The 25,765-nt window shown below is 41.4% G+C and overlaps 1 protein-coding gene across 1 annotated transcript in view; it reads right to left on the bottom strand.

The window, feature by feature from the left end:
* BMAL2 (basic helix-loop-helix ARNT like 2) overlaps nucleotides 1-25,765 on the bottom strand; it is a 416,858-nt gene that overhangs the window by 17,976 nt on the left and 373,117 nt on the right. The window contains 2 exon segments of the mRNA XM_053719098.1: nucleotides 11,446-11,551; nucleotides 24,215-24,299. Of these exon segments, the coding sequence (XP_053575073.1) occupies nucleotides 11,446-11,551; nucleotides 24,215-24,299 (191 nt within the window).

The raw sequence follows: 25,765 nt of genomic DNA, 5'->3' as shown, positions 1-25,765 counted from the left end.
ATATCATGTAGAAAAACTTACCACAGCAAACTGCTTGCTTTCTCTACAGAGCTTTCTTTTTCCCGGTTGTTTTCCAGTTACCACAAGTTTAGCGACCTCTAATGACAATTACAAAAAACTGCAGCCCTGTAAACAAGCTGCTCTGAAATCTGATTTTGCTTGAGCAGCTGTGGTCAGGCCCCCTAAAAGGAAGGGCCTGGTTGCAGTGGAGACCCTGTAGATACGCCACTGTATGCTCTGAGTCATGCAAGTTTAAATTTCACTGTACTGTCCCTTTAATAGCAAAGGGCGACATGTAATGCTGTGCATAAGAGATTGTGGTGGTTTTGCTACTCAGTACAACCATTAGAACCCCCTCTGAGGAAAACTAAGGAGTTACATGTAGTTCAAATACAAACTATTGTTAAACCAACGTCTTCCTCAGTTCTGTGATTCTAGAAACAGCCAAACCTAGGCCCTAATACTTTATAGTGTTGAAGAACTTACCTTGTTGTTTACTTGTAGATCCTTTGAATATAACATTTGTAAATAACCAAACATAGGAGAGAGAACTTAAAGCCAGTATTGTTTCTCTTTCACAATAAAAATACTGAAATACAGTTTATAACCATTGAAGGGTACCAGGAATGAAAATTAAACTTCAAGGATGCAGATAGAGCTGCGTTTTTACAAAACGTCTTTATTTCTATTCTCAATAAACGCACAGACAAAAAAATGGTTTTGTACGAATCATCTGTTACGCAAAAAAAAAAAAATATCTTTCTTTTAGTCAACCATTTAGTTTATGGGGTCACTTGGTTTTGCTGAATCTTGTGAACATTTGTTAAAGGGATAATAAACCCCAAAGTTTTCTTTTATGATTTAAATAGAACATACAATATTAAACAACTTTCCAATTTAATTCTATTATCAAATTTTCTTCATTCTCTTGTTATCCATTACTGAAGGGACAGCATTGCACTACTGACAGGAAGCTGAAAATATCTATTTAGCCAATCACAAGAGACAAATGTGTGCAGGCACCAATTAGCAGCAGCTCCCACTAGTGTATGATATGTGCGTATTCATTTTTTAACAAGGGATACTAAGAGAACAAAGCACATTTGCAAATAGAAGTGAAGTTAAGTGTCTTAAAATGACATGCTCTATCTGAATCATGCAAGCTTAATTTTGACTTACCTATCCCTTTAAAGGAAATTCGATAACCCCTTATTTCCTATGAGGAACCTGTTCAGTGCAGAGGAGCTGGACAGCATCTTACAAATAAAGGGACAGGAAACCACAATATTTTTTTTTTTCATGATTTGGGGCTCTACTGGCAGTGGCACCATACTTAGACGACATTATGGTTCAAGCACCCTCCTGTCGCCTGGCAGAGGTCCATTTGAAGAATCTTCTAGTTCTTCGATCTCATGGATGGAAGATAAACTTAGAAAAGGAGTTTTCTTACTCCCAGTACCAGGGTAGAATTCCTGGGTACTGTACTATATTCCGTATCCATGAGGATTTTTCTTACAGACCAGAGATGTTGCAAGCTAACTTCCGCTTGTCTAGCTCTCCAGACCTCCTTTAGGCCCTCTGTGGCTCAGTGTATGGAGGTGATTGGTCTCATGGTGTCCTGTATGGACATCATTCCTTTTGCCAGGTTTCATCTCAGACCACTTCAGCTGTGCATGCTGGAACAGTGGAACGGCGATCATTTGGATCTGTCTCAACAGATTTCTCTGGACAGTCAGTCTAGAGAATAACTCTCCTGGTGGCTCTGTCCAGATCACCTGTCCCAAAAGACATCCTTCTTGAGACCATCCTGGGAGATTGTGACTACGGACACAAGTCTATCAGGATGGGGAGCTGTTTGGGGTCTGTAGACTCGAGAGGAATCCCTCCTCCTGATCTTCAGTGGTCTAAAGGCTTGGCCGCTTCTGGGTTCATCCCAGTTTATCAGATTTCAATCAAACACATCATAACCTCAGTGGCTTACATAAACCATCAGGGGGGAACGAGGAGCTCCCTAGCAAAGAGGGAAGTATCTCGGATTCTGGAATGGGTGGAGGCCCACAACTGCTTGCTTTCATCGATCCACATTGTTACTTGTTCTGGTGTGAAGAGCGTGGTTTCGCTTGGCTTTATAAGGTCAGGACAGCCAGGATTCTTTCCTTTCTCTAGGAGGGTCTGGAGAAGGGCCTTTCTGCCAGTTTCCTGAGAGGACAAATTTTGGCCCTTTCTGTTTTACTGCACAAGAGGCTCGCAGAGCTTCCTGACGTGCAATCTTTTGTTAAGGCTCTGATTAGGATCAGACCTGTGTTTAGATCCAACGCTCCACCCTTGTAGGTTATTTTCCTTATGGCTATAGCATTGGCACACAGAGTTTCTGAAATGGCTGCCTTGCAATGTGAGCCTCCTTATCTGGTGTTCCACACTGATAAGGCTGCCCTACGTACCCGCTTGTATTTTCTACCTAAGGTGGTGTCTGATCAAAACATCAATCAGGAGATTGTGGTTCAATCCTTATGTCCTAATCCTTCTTCTTCGAAGGAATGTTTACTTCATAATCTGGATGTGGTTCGAGCTTTTAAGTTTTATCTCCAAGCTGCTAAGGATTTTAGACAAACTTCTTCCTTGTTTGTTATCTACTCTGGGAAGCGTAAGGGTCTGAAGGCCTTAGCGACTTCCTTATCTTTTTGGTTGAGGAGTGTAATACACTTAGCTTACGAGTCAGCAGGACTTAGACCTCCTCAGAGAATTACGGCTCATTCTACTAGAGCGGTGGCTTCCTTTTGGGCCTTTAAGAACAAGGCCTCTATGGATCAGATTTGTAAGGCCGCTACTTGGTCCTCCTTACTTATTTTTTATAAATTCTACAAATTTGACGTTTTTGCATCGGCTGAAGCAGCTTTTGGGAGAAAGGTTTTACAGGCTGTGGTGCCCTCAGATTAGGGTCCGCCTTTCCCTTACCCTCCCGATATTCAGTGTCCTCTAGACTCTTAGGTATAGTTTTCCCAACAGTAAGGAATGATGCTGTGGACTCTCCTCATATTAAGAGGGAAAACATAAATTATGCTTACCTGATAATTTAATTTCTCCAACATTGGTGTGTCCGGTCCACGGCGTCATCCTTACTTGTGGGATATTCTCTTCCCCAACAGGAAATGGCAAAGAGTCCCAGCAAAGCTGGTCACATGATCCCTCCTAGGCTCCGCCCACCCCAGTCATTCTCTTTGCCGTTGCACAGGCAACATCTCCACGGAGATGATTAAGAGTTTTTTGGTGTTTAAATGTAGTTTTATTCTTCTATCAAGTGTTTGTTATTTTAAAATAGTGCTGGTATGTACTATTTACTCTGAAACAGAAAAGGATGATGATTTCTGTTTGTAAGAGGAAGATGATTTTAGCAGACAGTAACTAAAATCGATTGCTGTTTCCACACAGGACTGTTGAGATGAAGTAACTTCAGTTGGGGGAAACAGTTAGCAGTCTTTTCTGCTTAAGGTATGACTAGCCATATTTCTAACAAGACCATGTAATGCTGGAAGGCTGTCATTTCCCCTCATGGGGACCGGTAAGCCATTTTCTTAGTTAAACATAAAAGAATAAAGGGCTTCAAAAAGGGCTTAAAAACTGGTAGACATTTTTCTGGGCTAAAACAATTGCTTTACTAGGCATATTATGCAGATTCTAACTAATTATTGGTATTATAATCTTGGGGAACGTTTAGAAAAACGGCAGGCACTGTGTTGGACACCTTTTTCAGATGGGGGCCTTTCTAGTTATAGACAGAGCCTCATTCTGGGACTGTATAGGGGTTAAATGTTCCGTTAATTTAAGGGTTAAAGCTCTGAAATTTGGTGTGCAATACTTTTAATGCTTTAAGACACTGTGGTGAAATTTTGGTGAATTTTGAACAATTCCTTCATACTTTTTCACATATTCAGTAATAAAGTGTTTTCAGTTTGAAATTTAAAGTGACAGTAACGGTTTTATTTTAAAACGTTTTTTGTGCTTTGTTGACAAGTTTAAGCCTGTTTAACATGTCTGTACCATCAGATAAGCTATGTTCTATATGTATGAAAGCCAATGTGTCTCCCCATTTAAATTTATGTGATAATTGTGCCATAGTGTCCAAACAAAGTAAGGACAGTAATGCAACAGATAATGATATTGCCCAAGATGATTCCTCAAATGAGGGGAGTAAACATGATACTACATCATCCCCTACTGTGTCTACACCAGTTATGCCCACACAGGAGGCCCCTAGTACATCTAGTGCACCAATACTTATTACCATGCAACAATTAACGGCTGTAATGGATAACTCCATAGCAAATCTTTTATCCAAAATGCCTACTTATCAGAGAGAGCGCGATTGCTCTGTTTTAAACACTGAAGAGCAAGAGGACGCTGATGATAACTGTTCTGACATACCCTCACACCAATCTCAAGGGGCCATGAGGGAGGTTTTGTCTGATGGAGAAATTTCAGATTCAGGAAAAATTTCTCATCAAGCTGAACCTGATGTTGTGACATTTAAATTTAAATTAAAACATCTCCGCGCACTGCTTAAGGAGGTGTTATCTACTCTGGATGATTGTGACAATTTGGTCATTCCAGAGAAATTATGTAAGATGGACAAGTTCCTAGAGGTTCCGGTGCCCCCCGACGCTATTCCTATACCCAAGCGGGTGGCGGACATAGTAAATAAAGAGTGGGAAAGGCCCGGCATACCTTTTGTCCCCCCCCCCCTATATTTAAGAAATTATTTCCTATAGTCGACCCCAGAAAGGACTTATGGCAGACAGTCCCCAAGGTTGAGGGGGCGGTTTCTACTCTAAACAAACGCACTACTATTCCTATCGAAGATAGTTGTGCTTTCAAAGATCCTATGGATAAGAAATTAGAGGGTTTGCTTAAAAAGATTTTTGTACAGCAAGGTTACCTTCTACAACCAATTTCATGCATTGTTCCTGTCACTACGGCAGCGTGTTTCTGGTTCGAGGAACTAGAAAAATCGCTCAGTAAAGAATCTTCGTATGAGGAGGTTATGGACAGAGTTCAAGCACTTAAATTGGCTAACTCTTTTGTTTTAGATGCCGCTTTGCAATTAGCTAGATTAGCGGCGAAAAATGCAGGGTTTGCTGTCGTGGCGCGCAGAGTGCTTTGGCTAAAGTCTTGGTCAGCGGATGTGTCTTCCAAGACAAAATTGCTTAACATTCCTTTCAAAGGTAAAACATTATTTGGACCTGATTTGAAAGAGATTATTTCAGACATCACTGGGGGAAAGGGCCACGCCCTCCCACAGGATAGGTCTTTTAAGGCTAATAATAAGCCTAATTTTCGTCCCTTTCGCAGAAACGGACCAGTCTCTAATTCTGTATCCTCTAAGCAAGAGGGTAATACTTCACAACCCAAACCAGCCTGGAAACCAATGCAAGGCTGGAACAAGGGTAAGCAGGCCAAGAAGCCTACCACTGCTACCAAAACAGCATGAAGGGATAGCCCCCGATCCGGGACCGGATCTAGTGGGGGGCAGACTTTCTCTCTTTGCTCAGGCTTGGGCAAGAGATGTTCAGGATCCTTGGGCGCTAGAAATAGTTTCTCAAGGTTATCTCCTGGAATTCAAGGAACTACCCCCAAGGGGAAGGTTCCACAGGTCTCACTTATCTTCAAACCAAATAAAGAGACAGGCATTCTTACATTGTGTAGAAGACCTGTTAAAGATGGGAGTGATACATCCAGTTCCAATAAGAGAACAAGGAATGGGATTTTATTCCAATCTGTTCATAGTTCCCAAAAAAGAGGGAACATTCAGACCAATTTTGGATCTAAAGATCCTAAACAAATTTCTCAGGGTACCATCGTTCAAAATGGAAACTATTCGACCGATCCTACCTACTATCCAGGAAAATCAATTTATGACTACCGTGGATTTAAAGGATGCGTACCTACATATTCCTATCCACAAGGAACATCATCAGTTCCTAAGGTTCGCTTTTCTGGACAAGCATTACCAGTTTGTGGCACTTCCATTTGGATTAGCCACTGCTCCAAGGATTTTCACAAAGGTACTAGGGTCCCTTCTAGCGGTTCTAAGACCAAGGGGCATTGCAGTAGTACCTTACTTGGACGACATCCTGATTCAAGCGTCGTCCCTGTCAAAAGCAAAGGCTCATACGGACATCGTCCTAGCCTTTCTCAGATCTCACGGATGGAAGGTGAACAAAGAAAAAAGTTCTCTGTCCCCGTCAACAAGAGTTCCCTTCTTGGGAACAATAATAGATTCCTTAGAAATGAGGATTTTTCTGACAGAGGTCAGAAAATCAAAACTTCTAAGCTCTTGTCAAGTACTTCATTCTGTTCCTCGTCCTTCCATAGCGCAGTGCATGGAAGTAATAGGATTGATGGTTGCAACAATGGACATAGTTCCTTTTGCACGAATTCATCTAAGACCATTACAACTGTGCATGCTCAGACAGTGGAATGGGGATTATACAGACTTGTCTCCGACGATTCAAGTAGATCAAAAGACCAGAGATTCACTCCGTTGGTGGCTGACCCTGGACAATCTGTCACAGGGAATGAGCTTCCGCAGACAAGAGTGGGTCATTGTCACCACCGACGCCAGCCTAGTGGGCTGGGGCGCGGTCTGGGAATCCCTGAAAGCTCAGGGTCTATGGTCTCGGGAAGAGTCTCTTCTCCCGATAAACATTCTGGAACTGAGAGCGATATTCAATGCTCTCAGAGCTTGGCCTCAACTAGCAAAGGCCAAATTCATAAGGTTTCAGTCAGACAACATGACGACCGTTGCATATATCAATCATCAGGGGGGAACAAGGACTTCCCTGGCGATGAAAGAAGTGACCAAGATAATTCAATGGGCGGAGGATCACTCCTGCCACTTGTCTGCGATCCACATCCCAGGAGTGGAAAATTGGGAAGCAGATTTTCTGAGTCGTCAGACATTCCATCCGGGGGAGTGGGAACTCCATCCGGAAATCTTTGCCCAAATAACTCAATTATGGGGCATTCCAGACATGGATCTGATGGCGTCTCGTCAGAACTTCAAGGTTCCTTGCTACGGGTCCAGATCCAGGGATCCCAAGGCGACCCTAGTAGATGCACTAGTAGCACCTTGGACCTTCAACCTAGCTTATGTATTCCCACCGTTTCCTCTCATCCCCAGGCTGGTAGCCAGGATCAATCAGGAGAGGGCCTCGGTGATCTTGATAGCTCCTGCGTGGCCACGCAGGACTTGGTATGCAGACCTGGTGAATATGTCATCGGCTCCACCATGGAAGCTACCTTTGAGACAGGACCTTCTTGTTCAGGGTCCATTCGAACATCCGAATCTGGTTTCCCTCCAACTGACGGCTTGGAGATTGAACGCTTGATTTTATCAAAGCGTGGGTTTTCAGATTCTGTAATAGATACTCTGATTCAGGCTAGAAAGCCTGTAACTAGAAAAATTTACCATAAAATATGGAAAAAATATATCTGTTGGTGTGAATCTAAAGGATTCCCATGGAACAAGATAAAAATTCTACAAGAAGGTTTGGAGAAAGGATTATCTGCAAGTTCTCTGAAGGGACAGATCTCTGCTTTATCTGTTTTACTTCACAAAAGACTGGCAGCTGTGCCAGATGTTCAAGCATTTGTTCAGGCTCTGGTTAGGATCAAGCCTGTTTACAGACCTTTGACTCCTCCCTGGAGTCTAAATCTAGTTCTTTCAGTTCTTCAAGGGGTTCCGTTTGAACCCTTACATTCCGTAGATATTAAGTTATTATCTTGGAAAGTTTTGGTTTTGGTTGCAATTTCTTCTGCTAGAAGAGTTTCAGAGTTATCTGCTCTGCAGTGTTCTCCGCCCTATCTGGTGTTCCATGCAGATAAGGTGGTTTTGCGTACTAAGCCTGGTTTTCTTCCGAAAGTTGTTTCCAACAAAAATATTAACCAGGAGATAGTTGTACCTTCTTTGTGTCCGAATCCAGTTTCAAAGAAGGAACGTTTGTTACACAATTTGGACGTAGTCCGTGCTCTAAAATTCTATTTAGAGGCTACTAAAGATTTCAGACAAACATCTTCCTTGTTTGTTGTTTATTCTGGTAAAAGGAGAGGTCAAAAAGCGACTTCTACCTCTCTTTCCTTTTGGCTTAAAAGCATTATCCGATTGGCTTATGAGACTGCCGGACGGCAGCCTCCTGAAAGAATCACAGCTCACTCCACTAGGGCTGTGGCTTCCACATGGGCCTTCAAGAACGAGGCTTCTGTTGACCAGATATGTAAGGCAGCGACTTGGTCTTCACTGCACACTTTTGCCAAATTTTACAAATTTGATACTTTTGCTTCTTCGGAGGCTATTTTTGGGAGAAAGGTTTTGCAAGCCGTGGTGCCTTCCATTTAGGTGACCTGATTTGCTCCCTCCCTTCATCCGTGTCCTAAAGCTTTGGTATTGGTTCCCACAAGTAAGGATGACGCCGTGGACCGGACACACCAGTGTTGGAGAAAACAGAATTTATGCTTACCTGATAAATTACTTTCTCCAACGGTGTGTCCGGTCCACGGCCCGCCCTGGTTTTTTAATCAGGTCTGATGAATTATTTTCTCTAACTACAGTCACCACGGTATCATATGGTTTCTCCTATATATATTTCCTCCTGTCCGTCGGTCGAATGACTGGGGTGGGCGGAGCCTAGGAGGGATCATGTGACCAGCTTTGCTGGGACTCTTTGCCATTTCCTGTTGGGGAAGAGAATATCCCACAAGTAAGGATGACGCCGTGGACCGGACACACCGTTGGAGAAAGTAATTTATCAGGTAAGCATAAATTCTGTTTTCCCTCTGTATGAGGAGAGTCCACGGCCCCCGCCCGTATACTCTGATGGACGGACCAAAATTTGTTTTTCTCTTCCGGCACCATTTATACCCTTATATTTCTCCAACTGTTCCTTGTTCCCTTGGCAGAATGACTGGGATATGAGGAAAGTAGGGGAGTATTTAAGCCTTTGGCTGGGGAGTCTTTGCCTCCTCCTGGTGGCCAGGTTCAGTATTTCCCAATAGTAAGGAATGATGCCGTGGACTCTCCTCATACAGAGGGAAATTAAATTATCAGGTAAGCATAATTTATGTTTTTGCTGACCGTTTTTATGGAAGACATATATACAGTGGGTATTGAAAAGAATCACCCCCCCCCCACTTGAAAATAATCACATTTTGTGCTTTGCAGCCTGAAATAAAGACTGACACAGTTTTTGTTTATCCAGTTGTAATTACTCAGAGCAACTTATAGCAGGAATTTATGACAGAGTGGTCATTGTGTGCATGTGACAACAATATCACAAATTATCCACAAATGTGGCTTGTATGGGAGGTTTGTAAGAAAAAAAAAAACACTCCTCAAGAAAGGCCATAACACACCTAGGAGATTCTAAGGCCACATGAAAAAAGGTGTTATGGTCAGATGAGACTAAAATTGAATTATTTGGCCTCAACACCAAACAATGTCTGGAGGAAATCTAATACAGCTCACTATCCAAATAACACCATTACGGCCACCACTAGAAATTTTGGGACCCCTTACTTAACCTTTGATCAGCACCCCCCCTTTGAAATGTGCAATTTTTGACCAAGTGACAAATGCATATGCACTTTTTTCTTAAGTGTAGTCAAACTTGGAAATGTTGTAAAGGCAGTAACACACAAACACAGACACACATTATTGATCTGTCAGAATGGGTAGATTAAGAAAAGTACTTTTGAAAGGTTGACATATGTTTGGGGTCCCCCCCCATTTTCCACAACTAAGAGCATCACTTCAAATCTGATGTACAAATGTTCCCATCTGTCAGCTGTATTTATGGATTTTGAAAATGCTGTACTTATATGGTCTTGGTGGAACCATAAGCTGTGGTACTCATACCATTAGATCTGGTTAAATGCAGGATTTAGGCTTGTTTGTATGTATTTCAAAATTAAGTCAGCTGTAGTGTAAACTGAACAGTGTTAAGTTAAGCTGTCTCATTTCAAACACTGAGCAATCTTAGCCTGAGAGTTTAACATTTTATGCAGATGTACAAATCTTAGATAAAATGCCTCCTGGCATCTGGAAAGTCCTTGCATAGAGGGACAGTAAACAGGAATGTAATTCAAATACATAATAAAAAAAAAAAAAATCATATTTGCCAAAAGGGCACCTAACATTTATGTATTGAGGGGGAAACATGTCTGGGTGGTTTTAAATATAGAATTTCTACAGCATTGTCAAATAATCATAAATACACTGCTGCATATTAATAAAAATGTGTTTTTATGGACCCCAGGTTCCATCATACAACTACCACACTGAAGTTGCAATCAAAAAATGGACAAATAAATAAAAAAAAAAACTTTTACTAAGTAAGTCCTACCTACTCTGCAAATGAAAAGTGATCCGCCGTCTGACTCTTGGCACACACTGTACAAACTAAAGTGCCAAGTCTGTCTCACACTGTACATAGTTGTTTAGTGCATACTCAGAAATCCTCTCAAATGCTAATGCTTAACTCCTTGTAATGACGATTCACACGATCAATAGCACTCTGCTGGAGCGCCCTCTAGTGGCTGCCACTGGGGCCCACTGGAGTCACCCTATTCACCCCCTGATGGTGGCCCTGAACACCATACCTACAGTAAAGAATGGAGGTGGTAATATCCTGTTATGGGGGTGTTTCTCTGCAGCAGGCAGTGGAGCACTTGTCAGGATTCTTGAGGAAAATCTGCTGCCCTCTGCCAGAAAGTTGTCAATGGGAAGAAAATTTACCTTCCAACATGACAATGACTAAAAGCACACAGCAAAAATGATCACACAGTGTTTGAAGGAGAAAAAGGTGAATGTCCTTGCATGGCCTAGTCAGAGCCCAGACTTAAACCCCATTGAATATCTGTGGCATGACTTGAAGACTGCAGTCCAGAAACGGTCACCATCAAATGTAATGGAACTGGAGCAGTTCTGCAAAGAAGAGTGGGAAAATATTGCACAGTCTAGATGTGCAACGTTAGTAGAGACAAATCCCAACAGACTAAAGGCTGTAATTAAAGCAATAGGTGGTTCAACACAATACTGACACAAGGGGGTGACCTTTTTTCCAACGCAGTGATTTCTGTTTTTGAATTGTCTTTATGTTTGCCAGACAAGTTGGTGTTAAATCTTTCACTTGGATGTTATAAGTTGCACTGAATAATTACAACTGGATAAACAAAAACTGTGTCTGTCTTTATTTCAGGCTGCAAAGCAACAAAATATGATTATTTTCAAGGGGTGTGATTCTTTTCAATACCCACTGTATATATGTCCAGAGCTATGGAATTCTGAGGTGCTATACAAATAAATAATAATATTGTATATGATGCAATGGTTTGATCTCCAATACCTATCTCGCTACACCTTCTGTAAATACAAAAGAGCTCAGTCTCTCTTACGCAGTAGAGGCTCCGGAATGGGGAACGATCTGATGTCATCATTTTGTGAAGAGTCTAATTTGTGTATTTCTGACTGTGAAAACTGAATTAGCTCTTTATTCTCCACCTGTGGAAATTATTAAAAAGAAATGCAATATAACCTCATCTGCAGCAGTGATCTAATACAAAACATAATAACAAAACACTACAATACCACACACAACGGTACAGGGAAGTAAGACCACATCAGTAAAATAAAGTAACACTTTAGGATTAAGTTTGTCTTCTTTAAAGATATGTTAGAATGTTTCTTTGTAAGCAAAATATGTTTCTTTATCTTTGTTCGCATCTCGTCCTTTTACCCCTCACAGACTGTCTGCTCCTATATTACTAAGCAAGAATTAAAGTTATTTTAAAGCCGTTTTGTTTTCTTTCTTGAGAGTGAGGCCGATTGTCAAAAACTCCCCAGCATGGAGAGAAATCATCAGGTTATTTTACTGAGCGCTAGACGTGTGCAATCAGCCATTGTTTATACAAATAAATGCTGAATATGGCCGTGAGTCGCAGCATTCGGTTCTTTTTAGATACAGATTTATTTGTGCAACACACAATATGTGCAAATCCAGATCTTTGTGCGATGCACCATTACAGGAATAAATCCGTCTCTGAAAAGAGACAAATGTGGTGACCCTCGGCCATGATCGGCATTTGTATAAATGATAGCTGAATGCACGCATCTTCTGAGTAGTATATTGTAAAGTGTCTCCTTCACATAAAGAATATTAGTGATCTCCCCTTAATGAGATACACAGTTCCCAAAGAAAAAAACAAACAAACAATACCTAAAGGAAACTTGTAAAACTGATTTAATATCTTTATAGTCTATACCAGTGGTCTCAAAATACCGGTCCTGGGGCCATATATGGCCCTCAAGATAGTTTAATCTGGCCCTCCCTTTGTTAGGTAAATTATTAATTTGGCCCCATCAATTTTTTTTTAGGGTTCTTTGATGTGTAACAAGTTGATGTTCTATACAGACCCTAATAAGATAAATATATAGACATGCATAGACTCCTGTTATGCACTGCTTGGATAAATGTCACTTTGTATCCAGTTCCAGAATGATCACTTCACTTGGTAAATATACACTGTGTGTGTCTATTGTGGACTACAATTCCTACCATGCACTACTACTTGGTTAAATGTCACTTCCAGTTTCTAGTATATGCAGTTCCAGAGAACTCACTCTGTTCAAGTGGCCCCCATGGGAGAAGAACACTTGGCCAGGGTTCCCCGGACACAATGAGCTTGATACCCCTGGTCTATACAATCTCACCAGACAGCTTTAGAGAATTGTAATCCAAGAAGTCTTCTCAGCATTGTGAGGTCCCTTAAAAAAACATTATAATTGAAAAATGACGTTCTCTAATAATTAGAGTATGTCATTTTAAGACTGTCGAACCTGCAATACTGTGTGTTTAACCCCTGCAAAGGGTTTGAACACACAAGTAGAATTATCACTCTGGACCCACGGAACACTGCTGGTCCTGAGCAGAACTCCCTGCTGATCCAATCACAATACAGATGTGTAACTAGCATTGCTGATTGGATCAGCTGCATTTGCCGCTTGGAAGTAGCAGAGTACCGGGAATCCTGAGCGGTATTTCTACTGTGTGTTTAACACCATTGCAGGGGTTAAACCATAGTACTGCAGGGTCGATAGTCTTAAAATGACAAGCTCAGATTAGACCATGTCATTTCTTGACTACAATAGCTCTTTAAATAATTTTAGAAATGCACATTTTTGCTTGATATTTTGCTTTAAAGGGTTCTGGGTGTGAATATGAGATAAATACAACATGTGTGATTTCTCTCCATGTCGGCAAGCTTTTTATAATCAGGACCATAGAGAGAAAGTATTTTACAATATATCACATCATATTTTTTTATGGTTCTTTCTCATATAAAACTAGAATTTGTCACTAATACAGCTGAGAGGTTTTTTATGCAAGAATACTGAATAAAGAAAAGAATGGAATTGGCACTAGAACCTAATAATTAGGAAAAAAGGACTGATTGGGAAAAACAGCCCGGTGCTACCCCTAATAAGATATAGAGTTAACAAAAAGAAAAAGGAATGGGGTTTATACTAGCACTGTTTCCTAACAAAGAGTAATATAAGTTAAAACGATATATATTTAATGAGTATACGTTAAAAAGGAGAGGACTAGTCCTCTATACCTTGATAATAGTACCACCAACCAAACCAAAAAAGAAAAGCTAAAATCAAATCATGTGATCATCCCCTGTTTCATGGCCGATATCAGCATTCGTCAGCATCAGGTGTCAGGGGTGAAAAACATGAAAAATAGCTTAAAATTAGCACACAAACGCGTTTCTGCCTTTTTCAATGTGAGTGTTAACAAGCCGAAGCCCTAGTGCCACCCTCTTAAATACTGTTCACTTGTGTCCGCATCCTCCAATAACTGTTTAGTAACGGACAACGCCTACCACGAAACCAATCGGTACTAGCTGGATATTCATCCGTGGGCGTGTGTTTGCCATCTTGATACCTATTGGTCATATTGTTTACCAGCGTCATATAGTAGGCGGCTTTGGATAGTGGGAGTTGGCAGCCCGTGTGTTTAGAAAATCTTGACATAGTATTATATGTACCATCATGTAATTGATAAGTTTATATTGCAATCCGTTATTGTACAATTCCCTTATCGTAAATATCGCTATTCATCTTAGTGTATTTATATAACTCATGAGATGTTTCTTGTTTATATTTCCTAATCATCCGTACTGATTCATAGAGCTCAACTACGAATTTGCAGGGAATTTTTCCGGACGTACGCAATTTCACATAACTATATTACTGATGTGTATTCAATATTTTTGATGACGGGTACCCAGTGCCCCTATGGTGTATTGTCTACATAAATCTGATTGGATAATTGTATGTGGGCGTATGGTAGCCATCTGGTTAGTGATAGGTGGGTCCGGTGAGTGACATAATACCGGTCCGATATTAAGCATATTCCTTCAGTATGTGAAGTGCTCCTGATCATAGCGCGGATTTGGGGTATTCATTCTATAGCTTACATAGTAATTATTTATACTCATCCGTGCTGATGAATAGGGCACAATTCTGAATTGCTGCAGAACAAAACTTCGGACACTTACAATATCTGCAATATATATATTAATCGTATATATACTACAGAACATGCCATACCCCCTTGTTATTCAGATTTCTTAGACGTTTTTGACAAGAATGAGGCAGACTCTTTGCCACCTCACAGACCATATTACTGTCCTATAGAACTCATTCCTGGTTCAACAATACCCTATGGACATATATATCCTCTCTCACAACCAGAACTACAGCACCTAAAACAGTATTTGGAAGATAACCTAAAAAAAAGGCTTTATTAGGCCTTCTACCTCTCCTGCAGGAGCAGGTATCTTTTTTGTTCGTAATAAAGATCAGTCACTTAGACCCATAATTGATTATAGGCAACTCAACAAACGTACAAAGAAAAACAGATATCCTTTACCCCTTATACCTGAGATTATTGAATGATTACAAGGTGCCATAATATTCACCAAACTAGATCTTAGGGGTGCATATAATCTTATAAGAATCCGTTCTGGAGATGAATGGCTGACAGCATTTCGAACAAGGTACGGCTTGTTCGAATATAATGTCATGCCATTCGGATTATGTAACGCCCCAGCGACATTTCAGTGTATTATTAATGATATTTTTCGAGACCTTTTTGACATCTGTATGGTTATCTACCTGGATGATATCTTAATTTATTCCAACAATGCACAAACTCATATTAAACATGTTAGAATTGTGTTTACTCACCTTAGACAACATCACTTATATGCCAAAAGTGAAAAATTTATTTTTAACACTAATACCATATCATTCCTTGGGTATCACATTTCACCATCAGGTATACAAATGGAGAATAAAAAGATAGAGGCAATAACTTCCTGGCCAACCCCAACTAATAAGAGAGAGGTTCAAAGATTGTTAGGCTTCGCCAACTTTTACAGAAAGTTCATTAATCTTCATCACTTCTCACTACCTTCATCACTTCTCACTACTACAGATAGAGAAGGCTTAAGGCTCATTTTGGGCCAAGGCTCTCTGATTCTAAGTAGCTCTCTGTTACAAGTAGCAGAGTTACACACCGGACCAATATTCCCAATGATTCTAATCCTATTTCAACTCATCTCTCTACAGGTATGTCTTCCTGCTTCTGCCTAACTGACTGCTTTTAAACGCCCCTTTAATTTGTGCTAGACTCCTCTGGTATGTCTTCCTGCTTCTGCCTGACTGCTTTTAAACGCCCCTTTCATTTGTGCTAGACTCCTCTGGTATGTCTTCCTGCTTCTGCCTAACTGACTGCTTTTAAACGCTCCTCTAATTTGTGCTAGACTCCTCTGGTAACCATTTCCTCTGTCTCCATTTTGTCTACCTGTAATCATTTTATCTTATATTGTCTAAAACTTACTCATCCTGCCACCCCGCCCCCCCTCCCTTCTAATTTGCAAGTGTTTAACTCCTGCTAGCTAAGACTGCCTGTAACAGCTGCCTAGAATCACTTCATCACTTCTCACTACTACAGATAGAGAAGGCTTAAGGCTCATTTTGGGCCGAGGCTCTCTGGTTCTAAGTAGCTCTCTGTTACAAGTAGCAGAGTTACACACCGGAGTTAGAAACTGGAGGTTGAAACTGCAGACCAACTAACAGGTAAACTTAATAACTATACTTCTACACAATGCTCTCTATGACTTTTCTGCTCTCTCTGTCTTCCCTTCTCCTAAAAATCACTGCATGTCCCTATAACAACAATCCCCACACTATCCATATCTCCCCCCCTCCCTTCTCTCATCCCCTATGCTGTCCTCTCATGAATTACTTTGTTTCCTTAGAAACACTTCCCTCTCTAACTCTCCTGTGTCTAATCATTCCCGCTCCTACAAATCTCACTCTCACCTTGTGTCTCTCTTACTGCTACTACTGCTTGCTGCTGGTGATGTCTCTCCTAACCCTGGCCCTGCAGCAATCGCCACACTTTTACACTCTCGCTCCATCTCCCACTGCAAAAATTCTAGGTCACGCAATACTAAAAATCTCATCTCCATTAACAAACAGTGCCTAACCCCTCCCTTTTCTTGTGCCCTCTGGAATGCTCGCTCTTTCTGTAACAAACTTACAACTCTTCACGACCTGTTTGTTTCCAACGCTTTTAACCTTTTAGCAATTACTGAAACCTGGCTATCTTCCTCTGACACTGCTTCTATTGCTGCTCTCACACACGGTGGTCTTCACTTTAGCCACACACCTAGGCCAGGTGAGAGACACGGTGGCGGTGTTGGCATCTTACTCTCCCCCTCCTGCTCCGATCAGTACCTATCCCCATTTCCATCTCTCTCCTTTTGTTCCTTTGAAGTCCACTGCATTCGCCTGATCTCCCCTCTCTCTCTCAGAGTGGCAGTTATCTATCGCCCCCCTGGACCAACTTCCCAATTCCTTGACAACTTTGCTGCCTGGCTTCCTTACTTTCTCTCCACAAATACACCTGCTCTAATGCTAGGGGACTTCAACATCCCCATTGACAACCCATCTGCCCCTGCTGCCTCTAAACTTCTCTCACTCACTAACTCCTTCGGCCTCTCACAATCCACCCTATTCCCTACCCACCGCGATGGACACTCAATTGATCTGGTATTCTCCTATCTCTGCTCTCTCTCTAATGTTGCATGTCGCCCATTTCCCATCTCAGACCACCATCTGCTCACCTTTAATCCTAATATAGATACTAAACCTACTTCCCCCTCTCGCCCCCGCACCAGTAGAAATCTGCACACTATGGACGCTCCCCAACTCTCCAATCTTATTCAACTACGCCTCCCCCACACTTCCACGATATCCTGCCCTGACCTTGCTATAACCCACTATAACAATACTCTCTCTGCTGCACTTGACACTCTCACTCCACCCCAACCTCGCAAAGCCCCACGTCGTCAGCTCCAACCCTGGCACTCCCAACAAACGCGGCACCTACAAAAATGCTCCCGCACTGCTGAACGTGTCTGGGGGGAAATCCTGCTCTGAACATGATTTCATGCACTATAAGTTCATTCTCTACTCTTACACCTCTGCCCTTCGCTTAGCTAAGCAAACCTACTTCTCCTCTCTTATATCCACTCACTCCTCAAACCCTAAAAGACTCTTCTCTATTTTCAACTTTCTCCTCTACCCACCTGCACCACCCCCCTCATCTGCATTCAGTGCTCAAGACCTTGCTGACTATTTTCTCAATAAAACACTTGCAATCCGAGGAAACATCCCAACACAAACCTGCTATCTCCCAACTCCGCTCCCAGTCAATCCCTCTGCCACTCTCTGCACCCTCCTCCCAACCACTGAGAGTGAAGTGGCTTCCCTTTTGTCTTCTTCACACCTCACTACCTGCCCACTTGACCCTATTCCTTCACATCTAATTCCTCCTCTGTCTGCCACCCTCACTCCAGCTCTTACTCACATATTTAACCTATCCTTTTCTACCGGCTCATTCCCTGCCTCCTTCAAACATGCGAAGGTCACCCCCATCCTCAAAAAACCCTCCCTCGACCCTAACTCTCCTGCAAACTACTGCCCCATATAACTGCTCCCACTAGCTTCAAAACTCCTTGAAAAACTAGTTTTCAATCACCTAACCCACTTCCTATCCTCCAACTCATTGCTCGACCCCCTGCAATCTGGCTTCCGTCCCCAACACTCAACTGAGACTGCCCTCACCAAGGTTACTAACGATCTCCTTTCTGCTAAAAACAAAGGCTACTACTCTATACTCATCTTACTTGACCTATCTGCTGCCTTTGACACTGTTGACCATCCCCTTCTCCTACGGTCTCTCAGTTCTCTTGGTCTCTGTGACACTGCCCTCTCCTGGATTCACTCTTATGTCTCTAACAGATCCTTCTCTGTCTCTTTTGCTGGTGACTCCTCCTCTCTATTGCTCCTGTCTGTTGGAGTACCACAAGGCTCTGTCCTTGGTCCTCTACTCTTCTCTATTTACACTTCTTCACTGGGTAAACTTATCAACAGCTATGGCTTCAGCTGTCACCTCTATGCTGATGATACCCAGATCTACCTTTCCACCCCTGCACTCTCTCCTTCTGTCAACTCTCACATCAGCGACTGCTTATCTGGCATTTCCTCCTGGATGGCCTCTCACCACCTAAAAATAAATATGTCCAAGACCGAACTACTTCTAATTCCCCCCTCTAGCTCCACTCCAGTCTCTAATTTTTCTATCACTGTTGGCGGCACCACTATCTCCCCATCACCCCAAGTCCGCTGCCTCTTTTGTCACGCTTGACTCAAATCTGTCCTTCATTCCCCCATCCAACTGCTCTCTTCATCCTGCCGCAACCACCTACGCAATATCTCCAAAATTCATCCGTTTCTGAGTGCTGAAACTACCAAACAGCTCATCCACTCCCTGGTAATTTCCCGACTTGACTACTGTAACAACTTACTAACTGGCCTCCCTCTCTCCCGCCTCTCTCCCCTCCAATCCATCCTAAATGCATCTGCCAGGCTAATCCACCTCTCTCGACGCTCTGTTTCTGCTGCACCTCTCTGTGAGTCCCTTCACTGGCTCCTCATTCACAACAGAGTTAAATTCAAAATTCTCACCCTGACCTACAAAGCCCTCACCAATGCTGCCCCATCCTACCTGTCCTCACTCATCAACAAATATACTCCTGCCCGTCCCCTAAGATCCAACAACGACCTGCTTCTTGCGTCCTCTACCATCACCTCCTCACATTCTAGACTACAGGACTTCTCTCGTGCGGCACCAACCCTCTGGAACGCACTTCCTCGAGATGTCAGACTTGCCCCTAAACTCTCCTCCTTTAAACTTTCCCTAAAGACCTTTCTGTTCAGGGAAGCTTATCACCCGACTTATTAACAAACTAAATTCACTTAACTAACAGTTGCCCTCTATCTCCTCACTAATATCATTCTCACCTCTGCAGTCCCCACCTCCTGTTTCCAATCCTCCTACCCGTCTAGATTGTAAGTTCACACGGGAATAGGGCCCTCAATTCCCCCTGTATTTGTCTTATCGTATTTTTTCTCCACTGTACTGTTATCCTTGTACCCATGGGCAGCGCTGCGGAATCTGTCGGCGCTTTATAAATAAAGAATAATAATAATAATAAAGGAATTCTCATCTATAGCCAAACCACTAACTTCCCTCACAGGTAAACATCTAAAATTTACTTGGACACCTCAAGCCAATGATTCTTTTGAATTGCTAAAGAAAAGTTTCATAACTGCTCCTATCCTGCAATTCCCAGACCCCAGTTTGCAATACTTATTAGAAGTAGATTCATTGGATTACGCACTTGGCGCTATTTTATCCCAAAGAAAGTCTCCTAAATAACCAGCACATCCAGTTGCTTATTACTCTAGAGTAATGAGTTCATCAGAGGTTAATTATTCTATAGGGGAAAAGGAGTTGTTGGCTATTAAAGTCTTACTAGAACATTGGCGACACCTCCTAGAGGGAACAAATCTTCCAATTCTCATTTACACTGACAATAAAAATTTGGAGTATCTCAAAACTAACAAAACGCTATCAGCACATCAAGTTAGATGGAGTCTTTTCTTTTCAAGATTTAACTACATAACTTTCAGACCAGGCAGGTATAACGGAAAGGCAGATGCTCTCCCACAGAAAGATCAAAGACCTGTGTTCTCTACTCCTTCAACTTCCATCATACCTCATGAAAGAGTTTTAGGATTCTCAACTGATCATAGATCTAGGATCCGAGACAGCCAACTCACAGATCCACATTTACCTTTAGAAAAGCTTCATTAAGGAACTGACGAGATTTATTACTATCATGACCAGATGTACATTCCCCCTGATTTACGCGATTAAGTTTTACATTCCACACACAACTCCATTATTGCAGGTAACCCAGGTTTCCACAAGACGATGGATCTCCTCAAAAGGGATATTTGGTGGCCACAGATGTCAACTTCTGTACAGGAGTACATTCAATCTTGCTCCTTATGTACTAAATGTAAATCACAAAAGATACGTCGTTATGGTCTTCTGATGTCTCTTCCAATCTCAAATAGGTCATGGAAGGACATCGCCATGGATTTTATTGTAGACTTGTCTTCTTCGTCAAATAACAATACAAGTATGGTAGTTGTTGACTTATTCACCAAAATGGCTCACTTCATACCCCATCACACTCTTCCTACAGCTTCTAAAACTGCTATTTTTGAATTATGTGGTCAAATTACATGGTATACCTGACACCATCACCACGGACAGAGGTAGTCAATTTACTTCTAGATTTTGGACACAACTTTGTCGTGTTTTGGGAATTGACAGAAGGCTTAGTACTGCATATCATCCACAGACTAATGGGCAAACCGAACGTACCAACCAAACCCTAGAACAGTATTTGAGGTGATATTGCTCCTCATTACAAGATAACCCGACTTCCCTTTTACCCACAGCCGAGTTTGCTTATAACAACTCCACTAACTCATCCACTAAGATATCTCCTTTTTTTGCAAACTATGGTTTTCATCCCAGATTTCACCTTTATCCTAGGATTGAGAGTTCTTCCCCTTTGGTGAATGATACTGTTAATGATCTTGCTCAGGGTTTTTCTCTCATTCAAAATAATCTAGAAAAAGCTCAAGCCATTCAAAAGGCTCATTATGACTTAAGGCATAGACAAGCTCCAGAATATAAAGTGGGTGATTTAGCTTGGTTATCTACTAACACCTTAAACTTCATATACCATCTAAGAAGTTAGGATCTTTATTCACTGGCCCCTTTAGGATCGACAAAATTCTAAATCCAAATGCAGTCATTTTGGCATTACCTAAAACATTCAGAATTCACCCAACCTTCCATGTATCTCTCTTGAAACCCTTCAAACTTCTTAGACCATCTTTATTGCCTGAAGTTCTTCCGGAACCTAATCAGGAAGATTAGGAGTACGAAGTACATTCCATATTGGATCCAGATTCCATTGTAACGCACTCCAGTACCTTGTGCATTGGAAAGGTTTTGGTCATGAGGAGGATTCATGGGAACCTTCTACCAATATCTCTGCTCCTAGACTGATCTCTTTGTTTCACCGACGACATCCTGACCGACCTAAACCTTGATCCGCGGAGTGGCTCCTTGAAGGGGGGTCCTGTCATGTATTGGTTTTCTAAATATCCATCTCTGTACCTTTAATTAGCTTCATACCTAAACATCTCTATACCTTTAACTCCTCTCCTGCATATCCTTTATAAGGCACCTCCTTCCTCTCAGTGCTTGGTAATTTGTTACGTTTGGGTAGTAATTGAATCTGCCTCGTACTACGGATCCTAGCCACTTAAAGTATAAGTATTCACAGTTTGTGTCTCATTACAACTTTTGCAGAATCTCAGCTTTTGGGTTTGATACCTGTCAGCCGTTCCTGTTCCTACTTCCTCTAAGGACTTTGAAGCACAAAACCTTTGTCTCATATACTAACAGTCTCTCAAACAGCTGACTGCCTTCTAAGCAATTGTTCTGGACTATTGTTCTCCGCTGACGTCACAGGCATATGACGAACTCCTCCATTTCAGCGTTCTGAGTCGCAGCAGAGGCAAGCGACCTCTGTTTTTGTCGATCAGGCAATTTCAGGATGATGGATTACAATCAGGAGAGGACAAGTAACCGTTTGCTCTGCAATACTAACAGGTACAGCTTGCTTTCATCTTACCTTGCATATGCGCATGAACTTGTTAGTTTCGGTTAGTTTCAAATTTGCTGCCTATCAACTAAAACCAACTAGTCGTATTGTCTGAAATGTCAGTTTGTCATTAACTCTTTAACGCTCCATTATACATCTAGCTTAGAAACGATTTAACATGTTACTAACAAGACTGTTAACATATAAAGACTAAATTCTAACAAGACCTCTATAGATATTTTGTGAACTAAGCTAATATCTTACCAACTCAGGTATTAGTGATCTGTGGTTTTCTCCAGTGAGTTGGCCCTCAGTCAAGGAGCAGAACAGGGTTTCCAATATACAGAGAACCCGATTATTTGTGAGACTGAGTGGCAATCACAAAACAACCTTAACATAAATCCTGACACCTATGTACGTTGATCAACTGTTCAGTGCTTGCTAGTAGCAGTAAATATGATACTTATTGAAGGTTTATATACCATATATAAGAGTGTGTAGATGTGATATATGTATTTATAACGTACACTATGAGAAGCTTAGGTATGTGAAGTCCCAGATCTCAACATGTAAACGGCTTTCATTACAACATATACACACACAACACCGATATCATAAGTCATTCTGTTCCATTTGCTAGCACATATATATATATATATATACACAAAATACACGATTAATGAATATATATTTTGCATATATTGTAAGAGTTTCAGAATCGTGCTCTATTCATCAGCACAATTGAGTATAAATAATTACTATGTGAGATATATAATGAATACCCCAAATCCGTGCTATGATCAGTAGCACTTCACATACTGTAGGAACACGCTTAACCCCTTAATGACCACAATGTACCCTGTATGTCACTGGTCATTAAGGGTTTTTTCAGGACATAATAGCACAAGTCTAGCAAGAAGACGCTATTAATACCCTCCCTCCAGCAGGCTTTGTGGAATAGAGCAGTCTCAACGCTGGTGGCAAGACCGTGCTATAAAACAATCAAGTCCCAAAAAAAGGCCAGCGACATACAGGGTACGTCGCTGGTCCTTAAGGGGTTAATATCGGACCGGTATACACAAATTCTAATAACACAGATGCACTTCAAGCACTGTGTATTGATCATCTGAATGCAATGACTGTCAGTTTCCACTATTACTGCCGTCTACTATACTACATCACTCACCGGACCCACCTATCACTAACCGGATGGCTACCATACGCCCACGTACAATTATCCAATCAGATTTATGTAGAAAATAAACAATAGTGGCACTGGGAACCTGTCTTTGAAAATATTGCATACACATTAATATAATAGATATGTGAAATTGCGTATTGCGTATGCCTGAAAAAATTCCTTCAAATTTGTAGTTAACACACAGGCTGCCAACTCCCACTATCCAAAGCCGTCTTCTATATGACGCTGGTAAACGATATGACCAATAGGTATCTAGATGGCAAACACATGCCCACGGATGAATATCCAGCTAATACAGATTGGTTTTGTGGTGTGTCCATTACTAAACGGTTATTGGAGGATCCGGACAAAAGTGAACAATATTTAAGAGGGTGGCACTAGGGCTTCGGCTTGTTAACACTAACATTGAAAAAGGCCTATATTAAGGCCGAAACGTGTTTGTGTGCTAATACTAAGCTATGTTTCATGCTTTTCACCCCTGACACCTGATGCCAACGAATGCTGATATCGGCCAGGAAACAGAGGGTGATCACATGATTTGATTTTAGCTTTTCTTTTTTGGTTTGGTTGGTGGAACTATTATCAAGGTATAGAGGACTAATCCTCTCTTTTTTTAATTTTATACCTATTAAATATATATCGTTTTAACTTATATTACTCTTTGTTAGGAAACAGTGCTAGTATAAACCCCATTTCTTTTTCTTTTTGTTAACTTTATGTAAGAATAATAATAATTCTATCTCCATAGCACTTGAACAAATAATACTCAGGATAAACACATTCACTCACTTCACTGGATGAGATGGCCACAGTCGGAGATTTACTGCGAAGCTCTCTGGGACTTATATTACCATTAAATGGGGGAGAGTGTAACCTGTAATGATGGAGACATGAGATGCACTTATTAGACATTGGCCAATAGATGCTAACGACCAGCACATTCTACTTAAAGCACCATTAAATACAATAGAATTGCATAAGCAACACAAGCATATTAAAAAGACAGTGTAATAGAACTTTCTCTGAGTATTATATGTGCAATATATATTTTTCAAAATGTATTTAAATTTGCTGCCCTATGTATCATGTGACAGCCATCAGCCAATCACAGACTCATATATATATATATATATATATATATATATACATATACACTGTAAAATCTTGCACATGCTCAGTAGGAGCTGCTGCCTCAGAAAATGTGCATATAACTGCATATAAAAAGACTGTGCACAATATAATAATGGAAGTGAGTTGGAAAGTCTCTGAAAACTGCATGTTCTATCTAACTCAGGAAAAATTAATTTTGAATTAATAAATCCCTTTAAAGGGATAGAAACATCAACATTGAAATGTGCATGTGTGTATTTAAATAGAAGCACTTTTGCAATATACTTTACCATTAAAGGTATTGCTGTTTTTCTGCAGCATATTCACATATGCTGAGTGCCCCATGCTCAGCATTCAAACACCACACCACAGTCGGCAGTGGCTTGTATGACACAAATTAAATCCTAGATTACAAGTGGAGAACAAAAATCCTAGCGCTGTTGTGCATTAACATCACCTAAATGCAATCAGTGGTGCTTCTATTTTTACACTTTTATTTCAAGAGTAAAATTATTTTTTTATTATTCAAGAGATAGTATAGGGCAAGCTAACATCTGTATGTCAGATAGCATGGGTGCTCTAAGTCACTTTTATAGTAGACTTCTACTGGGGCGCAATAAAATTAATGAGGGATGTCTTTCAAGCGCTAAGCCAATGCAATCAGCCAATAGGATTGAGCTTGCATTCTATTGGCTGTTCCAATCAGCCAATAGAATGCAAGCTCAATCCTATTGGCTGTTCAAATCAGCCAATAGGATTGAAGTTCAATCCTATTGGCTGATTGCATCAGCCAATAGAATTCTATCAGCCAATCGGAATTCAAGGGACGCCATCTTGGATGACGTCATTTAAAGGAACCTTCATTCAGTCGTCGGATGAAGACAGAAGAGGATGCTCCGTGTCGGATGTCTTGAAGATGGACCCGCTCCGCGCCGGATGGATGAAGATAGAAGATGCCGTCTGGATGAAGACTTCTGCCCGTCTGGAGGACCTCTTCTTCCCGGCTTGGATGAAGACTTCTGCCTGTCTGGAGGACCACTTCGCCCGGCTTCGTTGAGGACTTCGGCCCGGTTGGGTGAAGACTTCTCAAGGTAAGGTGATCTTCAAGGGGTTAGAGTTAGGTTTTATTAAGGGGGGGTTTTGGTGGGTTTTAGAGTAGGGTTGGGTGTGTGGGTGGTGGGTTTTAATGTTGGGGGGGTTGTTTGTATTTTTTTATTACAGGTAAAAGAG

The sequence above is a fragment of the Bombina bombina genome, chromosome 6 (genome assembly GCF_027579735.1).
Source record: "Bombina bombina isolate aBomBom1 chromosome 6, aBomBom1.pri, whole genome shotgun sequence".
NCBI classification, from domain to species: Eukaryota; Metazoa; Chordata; class Amphibia; order Anura; family Bombinatoridae; genus Bombina; species Bombina bombina.
This window is presented reverse-complemented; position numbering and strand designations above follow the sequence as displayed.